This window comes from Radiomyces spectabilis (genome assembly GCF_025331425.1).
Source record: "Radiomyces spectabilis strain NRRL 2753 chromosome Unknown BYT42scaffold_1, whole genome shotgun sequence".
In the NCBI taxonomy this organism is placed as follows: Eukaryota; Fungi; Mucoromycota; class Mucoromycetes; order Mucorales; family Radiomycetaceae; genus Radiomyces; species Radiomyces spectabilis.
In genome coordinates this window covers 1,225,782-1,240,143 of record NW_026251926.1, presented here as the reverse complement: position 1 = coordinate 1,240,143, position 14,362 = coordinate 1,225,782, and the positions used below count along the sequence as shown (strand labels likewise).

General features: G+C 42.7%; 5 protein-coding genes across 5 annotated transcripts; 3 read left to right on the top strand and 2 right to left on the bottom strand.

The window, feature by feature from the left end:
• Nucleotides 1-132: 132 nt before the first annotated feature.
• On the top strand, nucleotides 133-3,146 carry BYT42DRAFT_16267 (uncharacterized protein). Its single transcript, XM_051562331.1, has 10 exons — nucleotides 133-438; nucleotides 512-1,033; nucleotides 1,129-1,284; nucleotides 1,352-1,579; nucleotides 1,650-1,740; nucleotides 1,808-2,106; nucleotides 2,176-2,259; nucleotides 2,355-2,445; nucleotides 2,507-2,975; nucleotides 3,058-3,146. Exons 1-9 carry the CDS (start codon nucleotides 388-390, stop codon nucleotides 2,965-2,967), a joined length of 1,983 nt encoding a protein of 660 aa, XP_051428250.1. The 5' UTR covers nucleotides 133-387; the 3' UTR covers nucleotides 2,968-2,975; nucleotides 3,058-3,146.
• A 1,198-nt stretch (nucleotides 3,147-4,344) lies between these two features.
• On the top strand, nucleotides 4,345-6,336 carry BYT42DRAFT_16340 (uncharacterized protein). The gene is made up of 6 exons (XM_051562333.1): nucleotides 4,345-4,405; nucleotides 4,488-4,570; nucleotides 4,652-5,112; nucleotides 5,257-5,626; nucleotides 5,701-6,005; nucleotides 6,102-6,336. Exons 2-6 carry the CDS (start codon nucleotides 4,519-4,521, stop codon nucleotides 6,165-6,167), a joined length of 1,254 nt encoding a protein of 417 aa, XP_051428249.1. The 5' UTR covers nucleotides 4,345-4,405; nucleotides 4,488-4,518; the 3' UTR covers nucleotides 6,168-6,336.
• A 168-nt stretch (nucleotides 6,337-6,504) lies between these two features.
• BYT42DRAFT_487439 (Peroxin 13, N-terminal region-domain-containing protein) lies at nucleotides 6,505-7,533 on the bottom strand (the record flags this gene model as incomplete). Its single annotated transcript, XM_051563800.1, has 2 exons — nucleotides 6,505-6,897; nucleotides 6,952-7,533. Coding segments are annotated over 2 exons (975 nt in total), but the record flags the coding sequence as incomplete, so codon positions are not given.
• Nucleotides 7,534-8,134: 601 nt separating this feature from the next.
• BYT42DRAFT_551990 (uncharacterized protein) lies at nucleotides 8,135-10,024 on the bottom strand. The gene is made up of 5 exons (XM_051566332.1): nucleotides 9,976-10,024; nucleotides 9,586-9,908; nucleotides 9,381-9,528; nucleotides 8,816-9,313; nucleotides 8,135-8,761 (listed from the first exon to the last, which is right to left on the bottom strand). Exons 1-5 carry the CDS (start codon nucleotides 9,977-9,979, stop codon nucleotides 8,328-8,330), a joined length of 1,407 nt encoding a protein of 468 aa, XP_051428247.1. The 5' UTR covers nucleotides 9,980-10,024; the 3' UTR covers nucleotides 8,135-8,327.
• Nucleotides 10,025-11,508: 1,484 nt separating this feature from the next.
• Nucleotides 11,509-13,086, top strand: BYT42DRAFT_640847 (uncharacterized protein). The gene is made up of 2 exons (XM_051572535.1): nucleotides 11,509-12,652; nucleotides 12,729-13,086. Exons 1-2 carry the CDS (start codon nucleotides 11,631-11,633, stop codon nucleotides 12,778-12,780), a joined length of 1,074 nt encoding a protein of 357 aa, XP_051428246.1. The 5' UTR covers nucleotides 11,509-11,630; the 3' UTR covers nucleotides 12,781-13,086.
• The last annotated feature ends 1,276 nt before the right edge of the window (nucleotides 13,087-14,362 follow it).

Sequence of the window (14,362 nt, the reverse complement as noted above, 5' to 3'; positions counted from 1 at the left end):
AGTGGTAAATACAGGAATTTTTTTGGAGGATCCGCTGACATGAGCGAGAATGTCATGAACTCTCGGTTTCCCCACTGTTACAAAAAAGGAAGTAAGAAAAAAAAATTGAACAATATAAAATCTTTTGTTCTTTGTGTGCATCTTTTCTATTTCACCTTTTTTTTTCGCTCCTTTCTTCACTTTACCATCGCAAGTCTTTGGAACGCGTTGTTTCTTTTGTCTTGTTCTTCCTCTTGTTCCAGCCATCGCCACAATCGTGCCTTACTCCGCTTGTTGTGTTTCACATAAAGCTTCCGCCTTCCCAACCCTGTTGCCCCCATTTCACGGTACCTGGCATCACCAACTTCTTGCCACTCAATCAACACAATCACCTCACATCCCATCACTATGCAATGTCAGATGGACCAGTCTTATATCGTGTATCAAACCAACGACGAAGTAAGTGGAGGGGTGATGGACGAGAAAAAGAAGAAAAAAATGGCTCACGTTGTACCATCTTGTTACGCGTTAGGCAGAAGGGTTTGACAAACATCTCTATGAGGCCTTGCTAGACCTTTTTGAACAGTCGATTTTCTACAAGAAAAGAACGGCCACTCTCAAAGAATGGACGCAGTTAATCGATCAGTTAGAAGACATGGCCCAAGTGACTTTCTTCACAAACGAACAGAAAGAAACCCTTAAACCGTATATTGTGAAAAATGCTGATGTCGAATTGTCGCCGCAGGAATTCTTCGACCTGCTGGACGTAATCAACTACTCCAGAAATGATGCGAACGCAAAGCCGTCGACAAACAATGAACCCCCCAACGAATCGCAACCTGCTCTTTCTCCTCGTCCAACTGCTTCTCGAAGCTCCTCCCGTTTCGATTCAATCCAACGTACATCACGCCCTTTAGCAGATACCGCTCGACGACCCAGACTGTCTTCGTTGCAAAGAAGATATCAAACCTTGGAAGAAGAAGGTTTCGACGATAGGAATGATGGCAACGGCAGCGATAATCACCCTTCTGTTACTTCAAACTCTTCATCCACGGTAAACCATCAAAGAGAAACAATGGCCAAGTTTTGAATTCTCACTAACAATGGAGGTTTCATTCTTAAATTTTTATTATTATTGTTTTTCCACAGCATAATGTGAATGACGTTAATATCCCCACCTCCCGTAGACGCAAGTTTACTTTTCATCAGCAGTTGTCTGATGGGGATCTTGATATCTATGATTACGAAAAAACTGATCTCCAAGGTCGTCATGACAGTTACGGTTCGGGGTTTATTCACGACGAGGCAAGTTCGAACATGTCAATACAATTCCCTTTTTACAATTAGTACTAAAAAGAGAATGAACGCTTAGATCGGCAATCCAGAACCCTCCTCAACTCGGGACCATTACAAGCTAGATTCATTGGAGCAGCTACGTGCCGAACAAGCGCGCATTAACGATGTGGCGCGTGAATATGATGATCGGATCTCGGAATTGCAAGTTGATATCCAGCGAATGAAACAAGAAATCGCGGAGCAGAAAAAGATCATCTCGCAGCATAATTCAACAGATAAACAAAGACTGGAAGACATTGCTGAGGTGAGCGATGATTTCAAAAGAAAAAAGTTGGTTTTGCATCGTGTCAGTTAATCATGTGGGCGGATGACAGCTTGAAAAACTGGTGCACCAGCAACAATCGGAGACAACTCGTCTCCGTCTCTCGCAACAAGAATCCAAAAAGCTATTGGAAGAAAAATGTGGTAAGATGACAGCCACTTTGAAGCCACTGCTTCATTGTCTAAGACGAAAGACTGTGTTACTTTTTAGAGGAACTTGGCCGAACACAAGAAATGTTGGAAGGTTGCGGAAAGCAATTAAAGCAAGCGCAGCAAAGAATTCAGGAACTGGAAGCAGAGATTACGGATTTAGAAGAAGAGCGGGACAAAGCATATACCGCAAATCAAGATTTGGAGGATCAACTGTTGCAAATGTCATCCTTTTCAGGAGTGATTCAAAAGTTGGAAGACGAGAACGAGGAATTGAAACACATTATTGATAAGTTCAAGTTCAATCTTGACATGGCTCGTGCGGGATCAGCTCTTGGTTACCAATCTTCACCGACAATGGTAACCCATCTTTCTATGTTGAAGTCTGACAGACAAACCCTCTTTTCTCATATGGCTTGTTCTTTATAGAATCTGAGATCGGAGCTTGAGCCAGAAAATGCATACGCAGAAGACTTTGATGCAGAGGGAGAAGCCATCTATGCCAATACTCAGGTAATTGACTGAACAACTTTTTTCAACGAGTCCATGAAAAAAAATTGTGCTTGAGTACCTAATATTCTTTATTTTATATTGTTTTCTTTGCTTAGGCTTTGAATGCCAAGAAACAAAAGCAACTGGAGAAACAAAACGACGACTGCCACACCAAAATAGCCACACTTGAGGAGGAACTCAAAAATGGTACAATATAATTCACACTGGGTCACTTTTTTTCACGATGACTTACATTGGACCGTGACAGAGTATCAAAAGAGGGAGGATCTGAAGAATATGTTGGAAGCTGAGAATCGTCATCTGCAACAAGAGATCCAGATACTCATGGAAGCTCAACGCAGAAAGGAAGTCTCTCAGTTTCACAGTAGCACGCAAACGGAAGCGGTTGGCGCTGTCCAGAAGGAGATCCAATGTGACTTTACAACGAATGATTGCGGCCGTTGCAACACGCTGACGATCGATCATGACAAAGAAGTCCAAAGCCTACATAAAGAACTAGATGATCAAGCGCGAATTATCGAGCAAATCACATGCAATGTACACGAGGAGGACGACAAGTCACGGATCATCAAGATTCTGCAGTCTGTGAAGTTGAAGCAACCCATGTCGCGGACTAACTTGACTGGTAAATTATATTACATTCTTCTATTTTTTCTCATGCAGTTTACTCACTTTCCGACTTGTTTATTGTTATCAATAAATGCATAGAACATAAGGTAAATATATATATACTCATGAACCAAGACGCATTATTGAAAGTGTCCATCCAACTAATGATTTTTTTCTGGCTCTTTGTAGTTGCCTTCTGTTGTATACAGCGCAGATATTTTCGCCTATTGCAAATCCATGTTTATGGTTAGCCCATATCAGAACGCCTTGCTTCTATTGACGGTCTGGCTCAGCGGGTTATTTGCAAGCCAATTCCTTGCGTCCTTGCTTCTTAGCAGCGTCGAGGATCCTTATGGCCTATGGGACGAACCCCAATCATCGATGCTGTTGCAACACAGCGGACCATCTTGGGTACCGTGGTATCGCTTCAAGACGGCATTTTCTGACTGGCTGGAAATCTACTTGTTGGAGGACGAAGACATGCTCCGCATTCACATGAAATGAAAGGTTGACATAACCTCTCGTTGTGTGTGTACATGCTTTATATATATACATATATGAATCAATGGCTGATACAGCCTTTATGTGATTCGATGATATCTTTGCAGACATTGGACGATGCCCGTAAAAAGATACACAATGGAATGCACTTTGTAAATACGTTTTTAGGAAATAACGCATCATTTCTGAATATGGATTAAATATAGATATTTTGTACCGGCAGTTGATTCGTTTCATACTTGAATTTAATCAAAAGCACCCACCAAGCATGCATTGTTACATGGTATTTCTATCATCATCATTGGATCCTTTTTCTGTATTGCGATTATGTGGTGATTACAACCAAATCGATATAGTACAAGTCTTGGAACCATGAGTGGGTGGATCGTCAAACGAAGTAGTTCTTCCTAAAGTATCGTGATCAGTGGGGGGGGGGAAACTGTTTGTTCCATTGAAGGTTCCATTGAATGAGCCGGGATCGAAAGAGATGATGATACAAGTCACTTTTTTGATGAAAGCAGGGTTAAAACTCCGGAACGGTACTTCTGTGTTTGTTGTTTTTCAACGGCTCAACAAAAAAAAAGAAGCATTCGTGCTACTATTGCGTGAAAGTACTAAAAAACGGTTCTTACTATACTATGGCTACTCCACCTGATAATAACATTGAAATCGGTATGCATCTATTCTTCATAATCGGCTGTGTCGATCGTATAATGAACTCTGCGAGAAACCAAAAAGTTTGTTATTTTGACCGACCGAGAACAACAGGCGCAAAAGAATCCACTGGAGCCAACTCATACCTCTATGTTTTTCTATAGACGACATTGCCTCCAACAAGAAGAGAGGTCGCGCTCAATCGGTTGAACCTGCATCCACGCCCAAAGATGAGGTATACATCATGTTACTGTGCAATGGAGTTTCCCGTTGTGATCTTCTTCCCAAAGCATCATCGACTAACAGAGTGAGTGCACCTTTGTTGTCCTTCCCAGCCTGCACCGGAAGAAAAGCCAACGACAGTGTCAGCACCAAAGAAAACGTGAGTTGATGACATAAAAACAAAAAACAAAAAAGAATCTGATGAAGATGAAATGCTCACATCCACTGGGATTCACTCACAGGAAACGCGAAGAAGAAGCCGCCACAGCGTCAATGAGTACGATTCGACGAAATCTCAAAGATATGACGACGACAGATAAAGAAGGTTAGGACCCCCCGCCAAAAAAAAAAAAAAATAGTCTGTGCCGTGATGCAATGGCTTATTCGGTATCGGACGATGGTGTAGAGTTAATGGAAGATTCGCAAGGATCCGCCGTCTCCTCCGAACAGCAGGATAGCAGACGCACGATTGAAGAAACGTCAGATGATGAGGAACGCCTGTCCACTGGAGCAACAGAAAATACAGAGGATAACGAACCCTTTCCACGAGAAAAAGCTGCTGCTCAACCTGAGGAGGCAACGGAAAAAGAGCCAATGGATGAAGGATCCACGCATACCACATCAAATGAACAGGATAATGCGCATACCAGCAAACCGACTTTGACTTCGTTTGCACAGTTTGGTGGAGGCAAAGAAGGCGGAGCAGATGAGGACTGGGGAGAATTTGCAGAGGACGAGCCGGAATCCAAAAAGGAAGATGCGAAAACCGACACCAAGGAAAACTCCAAATATACATTTGGAACCACATCAGGCTTCGGTACCAAAGGATGGGCAGCAACTCAACAAAAGACAACCACATCACAAAAGGTAAATATGGGTTCTGTCAGTTACGGTCACTACTGCTGGTCAGAAGAGAAATGGGAAAGAAAGGGCCGTCATCGAAAGAAGACAAACTGGAAAACTCAACTGCTTTTTCTCTCTTTTGCATTGTACTTTTTTTTCCTCGCACAGCCCACCTTTGGCGGATTTGGGAGCTCTTCATTCGGCGGTTTCTCTAGTTCAGTAACTGCAAAACCTTCATCGTCATCAACGACACCAAGTTTTGCCTCGTTTGCAAATGCCTCGGCTTCTCCTTTTGCGCTAGCAGCACAATCCGCTTCCACAAATGCCTTTTCTTCTCTTTCAAAATCATCGAGTGCCGGATCACTATCAAAAGAAGATGACGAATCCGACAAAAAGGAAACCGCCCATCAGTCTACCGATAAAGACAGCGCCAAACCCCCTCAATCCCCGTCGCATGCACCTGAACCGTTAAGCGCCAATGGACCAAGCTTTGGTGAAGGCATCAAAGCTAAAGTGCCTGGTGTGAAACCCACCGAAGGTAGGGATGATTAACTGAGAAGCCTGTCACCCATGGTTGATTATTCATCGCATTAAAATATTGCATCGTGACAGTTATTACGGGAGAAGAAGACGAATACACATTATATCAAACCAAGGCGAAGCTTCTTGTCCTTGATACGACAACAGATACTTGGAAGGAGCGTGGGGTTGGAACACTTCGTATCAATCAGAAAGAATTCGACGATAAACCACCACAAACGCGATTGGTGATGCGCGCCGATTCTGTATTTCGCCTTATTCTGAATCTGCTACTGTTCCCAAAGATGAAGGTCTTTATTATGCAAGAGAAATTTGTACGTTTTGTCGCCATTGAAAAGATGGATGATAAAGCAACGCTGGTGAATTACGCATTGCGGGTACGTTTCAGTTTGTCTTACTGAGTGATCCTCCATCTCTGACACACATATTAATCATTGCGTCTGATGATTTACCTTGTTGTTCTCATTGTCTAGGTGGCTAATCCAGCTGCGGCACAGGAATTATGTGATCAAATTACTTCCTTTATTCCGACAGAATGAAACGTTATCCATGGAAGATCTCGATATTCAGCTTCTTTAGAAAACAAATCCGGTGACACGCAAAATCAAAAGATTGAAGAAGAAAAATCAAAAAAACACAACACACACAAAAAAGGAGGACAACACCCGCCTCATTGAAGTAAAACTTTTGAAGAATAAATCATAAACCGTCCGCTTGCAGAGGCATGTACATTTTTTCTATGTTGCATCATGTATACCAACATCAAAGACAAACTATTCTACCCGAGAGCATTTTCTTTCTTTGGATGATATGACTGAGGAATGGTATACATTGGTATGGGTGTGGCACAAAGAAAGATTGGAGAGAAACGCTTCATTACTGTTGTTTCCTTGCTGATGCGGTCATTGACGGTGGCGGTATGATCTGAACATAATTACTGGGGAAAATACCGGTCATACCGTTGGGAAGGCATCCGTGCCACCATTCACTTGGAAGCCCCGTACCAGGATCTGTTTTTGAAAGGACTTGAACGGTATCACCACGATGTAAAGTGAGTTCAACTGGGGATTCCGCAGCAAAATCAAAGAGGACCGTAGCCATTTCCGGTGGATGTTGCGGCATGGCTGGGCCTTGGAGCATCATTGGGTGCGGACCGGCTTTTTGGCGGTTGGAACGTTGGATAATTTTATACATGGCATAGGGTATACCAAGAACCACGGCTAAAAAGAGCACCACACGTCGTTTGTAGGATTTACGTGGTGGGGAGGGCTGCACCTCGTCAGGCAGAGCAACTTCGTTTGTCGCTTCGTTGTTTTCTTGGACTTTCTCCTCCTCCGATAAGTCATTGTCTTGCAATTCAGGTGGCACCTCTTTACCCCGCAATTTGTAGAACAACCGTTTAATGAATCGAATCCATGTATAAATACTGAATATACGGCCGAGATATTTGCGCAGATAGCCCAACTGTTCCGCCATGCCGACCATCGCCATAAAACTGGAATAGGTTGCCATAAAAGTCGAATCAAGCATCTGGGCAAATCCACCAAAGGCACCAACAATGGATTCAATCACTTCAAAAGTAGCGCGAGTACCAGCCTCCATCCGCTGTGTTAAACTGAATTCATCACCGGGACCACCAGGGCCGCCATACATGCCTCCTGTGCCATACATGCCTCCTCCGCCGTAACCCAATCGACTGTACGGTGAATAACTACTTCCATAGCTACCAAAACGGCTGTAAGGAGAATAGGAACTTAAACCTCCATAACTCCCCAAACCGCCATAACTACCCACGCCTCCGTAGGAGCCATAGGAACCCAAGGAAGAACCATAGCTGCCGTAACCGCCCATTCTGCTGTATGGACTACTGTAACTCGAACCGTAACTCCCAGTACCGTAGCCTCCTACCAAAAACAAAATCAAATTGAGTTGCAAGCGTTTTTTAGGTATCCGCCGTTATTTTTCACTTACCACCATAGCTGCTACCCATGCCTACAGTAGACGGTCGTGATGGCACCGATGGTGTACTAGTATCTGTCGCCGTTGTCATCGCACTACTAGCAGCAGGCGTAAGCGTTGATGCTGATGTCGCTGCCGCCGTCGCTCCGGTTGCATTATTAACTTCCCAAGGCTTGGGAGGAGATGGCATGGAATTGTTTTAATTTATTGATTAGTTTAGTGGGTTGGTGAGATAGATTGCGATGGGGTCGACGAAATGGAACACCGATTTCGAATTCAGATCACGTGTCACCAAACTTTTTGAGACATCCATCTGCATTGGCCTTCTTTATTCATTGCTTTTCCAGAGAGAGTTTTTGGTATGAAATTGTAGCTACTGAGCGAACGTCAGGCGCTTATATTAGTGAGCTACACAAAAAGGAAATTATTATCGCAATTGTTTAAATTTTATACAACATAGATCTTGGCAATATCACTCGCTCATGATCGTACGATATAATTGACAAATTTCAATCAATTATGACAATGAGTACAGATTATTGAAAGGCATCGAGTTAGCATGGCATACGGGCTTTTATAATATGGACAATATTACAATGAAATAAAATAATTGTAAAAAGAAAAGATGCAGAAAATAAACAGATGTTGAAATAACATTTGATCACAAAGAAGATAAACGGGAATATTTACGGTATGCACATCAAAGATGTGCATGTGATTTCGAAAGAGTTTGTGACTGATTAAAAAGAGGTGTCTACAGTTTTTTGCTTTTTTCGTCGGTGAAATTCGAGTCGTTGATTTTCTTCCGCGATGAATGCATTGATTGTAGCCCATTCCTCGTAATATGACTGCACGCTTTCGAATAAAAATCGTTCTGCAGAATCGATCCAATCGCTAAGCAGTTCTTTCTCATGTTTGGCAATGTATTTGGGCGGTACTCTGATGACTTGTTCCGGCTCGATACGACGTCGATGGCGAATACTGGATGAGCGGTACTTGTCGGTATTGGCGAAATCCTTTGGCAGCGCGATAACTCGGTCGCGTGTCTTGTGAGAAATAGGAAAGTATATGTACTTTGCTTTTTCATCGTTCGTAGGGGTATTTAAATGGTCAGCCTGCGATGACTGTTTGGTATTTTTGGATGAACTTGCAATAGATGATTCTAAGAACGGGACTACCATCGTCATTTTTCGTTGAAAATCTCAAAAATTGAATGAATCGGGCTTACCATTGAGAGCAAAGGATCGGCCTCTGTCGATTTTTCCCCTAGTGGATGAATTACCGGTGTTGAAGCGTGTTGTCGTGTTTCCAATCAGATGGCGCTCCAACTGCGTATACGATCCCTTTCCAACCGGATTTCGTTCGCCCATACCCGCGCGTTGTAGGAATTGCACGAGCTCATTGTGCGTTTGCTTCGTCGTCTCCAAGTTATAGGTTATTTGAAATTTGTCGTTTTCATAATCTTGTACGTATTGTCGTATGTCTCTGTACCATCTCCATTCACGACCTGAACGTTGATTCACGGGTGTATTCTCATATCGCCACATGATTTCTCGAAAGCAAATTTCCGCAATATCACAGGTGTATGTATCTTGTCGCATTTTTTCCATCCAATTTAACTCGGAAGCAACGTCGAGCAACTTCATCAGCATCGGTCTCAGGGATCTCGAGTTGTCTTTAACAGGCGAGGTAAAAGGGTTGCGGGCCTCGTTTTCTAACAAGTGGGCTTAACGGGTGTCTTGTTCAGTACTTTGAATGTATTTTTTTTAGTAGCCAGCCATGAACTTTTTTACCTGCTTCGGAACTAACCAACCGACGGAGCACTGTGGACTGTAAATCCAAATTGTTGCATGATAAAAGATTCGCGTCTGCAGGTCCCGCTGTTACTAGCGGCTGAACTTGAGAGATATTCTTATCCTTGAGCATCACGGATAAGCTGGCCTGGTGAAAATCCAATTTAGTACCATCTTACCGTCACTAGGTTATTGATAACCTTACTAGAGTTTTGATTTTCCATCTTATCAAGTGCGGTTCGTGTGGTATTTTATCTGCCAGGTATTGAGAGATGATGTGATCAGTGCCGTGACGCAACCATTCCACGGCATGTTCGTTCAAGGTCTCGAGTATCAGATCGATCTCTGCAGTAGTGAAATCTCTCGTATTTTTCGGAGCGCTTTCGACTGTATCGGAAGATGCGGTTTGGACGAAAGTTTTTGACCGATTTGATGAATCGTTGGTCCATGGCCCACTGTCGTCCGACACACTTGAATCTGACAATATCTCTTTACTCTTGCGTAGTCCTCTCCTTCTTCGCAGACGTTCTGCAAAATAAAAGAAAGCCTTAGTATCCGTTACATTAGATATACCACAGTACCATTTGTTTCGTACCCATGGTGACATGGATGGTTCAAAGGTTGAATCGTTATGTCGTTTGTCGTCAATGAAGTCGAGCGGTTTCCCTTACATGGTATGGTTTTTAAAAGTCCGAAGCAGTCCACCAAGAACGTCTGGCGCCTTTTGAATGGACGGTTTGACGCTTCATAAGTTTGTTATGAAAAATCTATGAATGATTCATACAACGTGGACATTCATTGATGATATTAGAGTCGACTCAGCGAGCGGTTTCTGTGTAATGTTTGTGTCGTATTGTATATAAATCTGCCATTGGGCGCTGCTTGCTGCAATTCACTAATAGGGAAACTTTCTAATTGAGATGTGGCAGTAAGAATCTACAGGGTTCACAGTGAACAGTTAAAAACTGCGATAGCAAAGTGATGCAATAAGCACAAATAGATGAATTCGAATAATACTGTTGTGCTTACAGGCACTCTATTAGATGCCGTATGTGTCGTGGTAAGGATTTCAGCACAATGTGAAAACATTGATTTAAAATAAGCATGTAGTATAAAGTTGAATACTATCAGAAGGTTATAGTAAAATACTTTCTCTAAACTTGACACGAACTTGATGTTTACAGGTATTGCAATAGCAATATTAATGAGGATTTCGCTTTCTTCTTGTCATCATTGTGACGAACATGAGAACATTTGATGATAGGCCGTTCAACCGCACAAGGTAGAATTCTCCTTTTGAAAGGCGGATCGCTTAAAATAAATCATCTGTTCTTTATATGCGAATTCATCTTGTGAGATTTTGTTTAACTTTTTGTTGTAGAATAATGAGAAAAGAAAAACAAGAAATGTTTTTGAATCAGACCAAAGGATATTGAAACCGAATGACAGGAGATATTAGCGTAGGGTTAATTGGCAAAAGATGTCACCCTATCGTCATATGTGGCGTTGTCAAAACTTTCTCGCGTCAATCGCTGATCATCCACTTGTTCTCCTTATCTCAGGTTTTGATTCATTCGGTTTTGCTAACAGCCAGGTCAATTTACCATATTATTGGATTGGCGCAACTTTGACTTTCATATGGTTGCACAGCCGGATGTGAAACCGATTTGGTTAAGGATGATAGCACATTGTCCGTATTTATCACTGTTGAAAAAAGTCCATTTTACCTATTTTCGCATGAGACAATACAGTTGATTTACAAATGATAAAGAGGAACGACATGAGTGCGCAGCTGCTGAATAACGATTCCCGCGTAAATAGTGTAGGATTATCGCATCGTGAAAGTTTGAAGCGGAAAAAAAAAGAATGCGTTGTGGGCACGGATGCAATGAGCGCATGATCACAACAGCCTTTCATGCAAAATAAAAAGAAACAAAAAGATGCAAAAGCGAATAAAGGAGACGTTACGTAAATGGGAGAAGTATTGACGGATCTATCACGATCTTACAGCATCGACAGGAGGGCTAATTGGATAAACTTTTTTTTGGGTTATTCGATGCATAAACAATTGGGCGTTTCCTTTTACAACTGACCGGCCTTGATGGCCCATAAAAGGTGACTTTTTCGCACTGGGTTAAAATTGGCTTTCCTTTTCTCTGTTCCTGATCCTTCCTTATTGTTCTTTGTCACCCTCAGACTTGAACTTTCCGAAGCGCTTTTTGATATCACTAAAAGAACCGATTACCCCGCATGATTAAGAGATCCACGCAAAAGAGTACTTTGTTTGAACGTCGTTTAGGCTTGTACGATTACGCCAAAAAGGACGTCTTCCCCAGCAGCGATGGTTCTTCTTGTCAATCTTCGAGAAATGCACGTACTCCTTCCTTTACCACTATATTCCTTCTTCAAGCCCAAGCGTCCATGATCCAGTTTATCAGTCGCCTAGGTTCAAAAGTTTCAACACACACAATCTTGCCCGTCCGCATCACTCAAAAGGCCTTACGCTGGGCTCTTTTAGTGGGATTGCTGGTGTTCGATAACGTTGCTTATCTACTGAAAGTTGAAGAAGAAATATCCGCCATCAACGAACCCCCATCGAAACCTTTGAAACGATCGTCATCCCACATGCTCGTACACACGAATACAAATAACTACCCCCAAGAAGAGGAACACAAACAACAACAACAGCAGCGCCCCGCAATGGATCCAGCGTTTCCCGCCATTCATGCCGAAGCAACAGCACTATCCTCACCAAACTCTCCCATTCCTACAGCCACCCATGCATATGACACTACGAGCCTGGCCTCTTCCACTGCCAACTCTTTGGACGCGACGGCTGACGGCGCTTCGCAGGCATCGTCCCTCTCAAGCAACGAACGCCGGAGTATAAAGAGCGAGTGCGATAAACCAGCACGTCGCCCATCACGTATTCCCACAAGTACACGACGTGTGCGATCACTATCGAACAATTTATCAGTGACAGTAATGCAACCTACCATCAGCGATTCGACTGCAGGAGCCACGTCAACCGAAGGACGATCGCATTCGCCGGAAGTTCACACCATTCGGCGCATCCATGCACAACGTGATTTGAGTGTCAAGGCCCACTTCCATGGGAACAAGGAAGCGTCCAACCTAATTACACCGTGTCACCGTAAATCCACGGCCAGTTCGGGGCACCCGACTCATTCGCTTTATGGTTCTTGCGCACACTCGTTATACTCTGTGACCTCGTCCTCTGTGTGTTCCAGTGAATCCATCGTCAAAGAGAAGTACGCGTACCACAAGTCAGCCAGTGATTCACTTCAGCAAGGCGTCAAAGCTAACTCTATTCATTCCCATTTTCAGCGCAGGCCAGCCGCGAACCGGTGCAAGAACGTCAAAACTGTCGGTGAAATGATCAGTGAAAACCCGTTGATTCGTAAAGACCTCACGCAGGGGCATATCAGTTTACCACTTCCTAATGGCTTGTCACGCCCTGCAAGTCCCCTCGTTCCTTGGAGACCATGAGAAAATTTGCATGCTCACATAAAAAAAATTCATCTTGTATATCATCCCCCTTCTTCTGCATATTATCCCGGTTCTGTGTAGATGCTTTATATCGCACATTCTATTAAAAAGAACATTGACTCTTCCATTGAACATTTTTCTTTGCAATACACAAAAGCAAAACATTATAGCAAATATGCGAGCAATAGACATGAACGATTATGTTGGCTGTTTCGTGAGATTAGCTGCACAAAAGTAAACTTCGAATTTCCGAAGCGGATCGATGTAGAAAGTTATAAAAATTTTTATTCTTTTTGGCCCGCATGCTTTAGCCTATAGGAGGAAATAACCACTGTAAATTGCATAGATAGTACATCGTACGAATGATGCTATCTTTAAAAAATTCGTTCAATATTAGCTATTATTTATTTGGGGAACATCGGACAGCGAAAGGATGATCAAATTTTGCACAAAACAAATAACGCTTGCTCTTGATTCCATTATATCACGTGGAGGGTCAGTTCCTTGATTACATTACTCTATGAGTCTTCTTCGAGTTGTCTCGTTCTCTTGTTTTTTTTTTAACGCGGAGAACGCCAGACGGCGAACTTTATCTTTTTAGATTTGCCCGTGCGCTGTATTACTTTACTTACCGGATCACTAAAAATATGTATAAGATCCTGGACGATAATTACAGACGGCAACTGCCCTTTCAAACACATACGGCGACGAGTTTATTACCTGAGCCAGTAATTAATATCCTGATAAAGTATACCATCTTCCGGATATGAGGGTCCAGGACAGTATGTAATAGGAACGGAGAAGTGAACTAAAGTTCGGGAGCATCCAAGCGTTGATCACAAATGTACCTCAGTTACACTATGTGATATGGCAAAATCGGAGACAGTAGAAACTAACCGGCTTGAGAGAAAACTCGGAAGAACCGATCATATCGCATAACGATAATAGTAGCCTAAGAGCATCGATTATTCTTATTGGCAGAGCTGTCATGACACATCTCCCTTTGCGCTTTCCTAATCTTTTTCCAGTAGAGGGATTTATTGCAATGATAGTAGATACGATTCTAAATGCAGTCAGACATTGGGTCATGATTGCCAAGATTGATGTCGCGTACTATTCGGAGAGCCTACAGCATTTGTGGAACTGAGCGATCCCTCGACCTGATACAAAGTTTTGACCTATTTGAATCGGAAAATAACAATAACCCTTTATGTGAATCTTGTACCAATTATTTGCTTCACAAAAAAAAATAAAAAATAACTGTGAGCATAATCTGAATATACCGCACGCAAAATTGAACATCGGAAAGATAAGACTACGACGATGTGGAGCACGACAACCGTAGATTAACGGAACGAAGCTATCCGCAAACTCTCATTTCTGTCTTTTTATTTTGGCAGATCAATGTAAGAGATAAAGTCAATCTTCAATTCATAGGTGTTAGACTGGACTTTTACAGCTGCAAGCAACGG

What these genes read in the sequence shown, in the direction of transcription:
- BYT42DRAFT_16340 (XM_051562333.1), top strand. Translation starts at nt 4,519, where the DNA reads ATGAGTACGATTCGACGAAATCTCAAAGATATGACGACGACAGATAAA. An exon ending in GACGACGACAGATAAAGAAG is followed by an intron (nt 4,571 to 4,651) that starts GTTAGGACCCCC and finishes ACGATGGTGTAG; the next exon opens with AGTTAATGGAAGATTCGCAA. An exon ending in AGACAACCACATCACAAAAG is followed by an intron (nt 5,113 to 5,256) that starts GTAAATATGGGT and finishes TTCCTCGCACAG; the next exon opens with CCCACCTTTGGCGGATTTGG.
- BYT42DRAFT_640847 (XM_051572535.1), top strand. Translation starts at nt 11,631, where the DNA reads ATGATTAAGAGATCCACGCAAAAGAGTACTTTGTTTGAACGTCGTTTA. An exon ending in GAATCCATCGTCAAAGAGAA is followed by an intron (nt 12,653 to 12,728) that starts GTACGCGTACCA and finishes TCCCATTTTCAG; the next exon opens with CGCAGGCCAGCCGCGAACCG.
- BYT42DRAFT_551990 (XM_051566332.1), bottom strand. An exon ending in GTTGGTTAGTTCCGAAGCAG is followed by an intron (nt 9,314 to 9,380) that starts GTAAAAAAGTTC and finishes ACACCCGTTAAG; the next exon opens with CCCACTTGTTAGAAAACGAG. An exon ending in CCGATCCTTTGCTCTCAATG is followed by an intron (nt 8,762 to 8,815) that starts GTAAGCCCGATT and finishes TGACGATGGTAG; the next exon opens with TCCCGTTCTTAGAATCATCT.
- BYT42DRAFT_16267 (XM_051562331.1), top strand. Translation starts at nt 388, where the DNA reads ATGCAATGTCAGATGGACCAGTCTTATATCGTGTATCAAACCAACGAC. An exon ending in TGTATCAAACCAACGACGAA is followed by an intron (nt 439 to 511) that starts GTAAGTGGAGGG and finishes GTTACGCGTTAG; the next exon opens with GCAGAAGGGTTTGACAAACA. An exon ending in GACTGGAAGACATTGCTGAG is followed by an intron (nt 1,580 to 1,649) that starts GTGAGCGATGAT and finishes GGCGGATGACAG; the next exon opens with CTTGAAAAACTGGTGCACCA.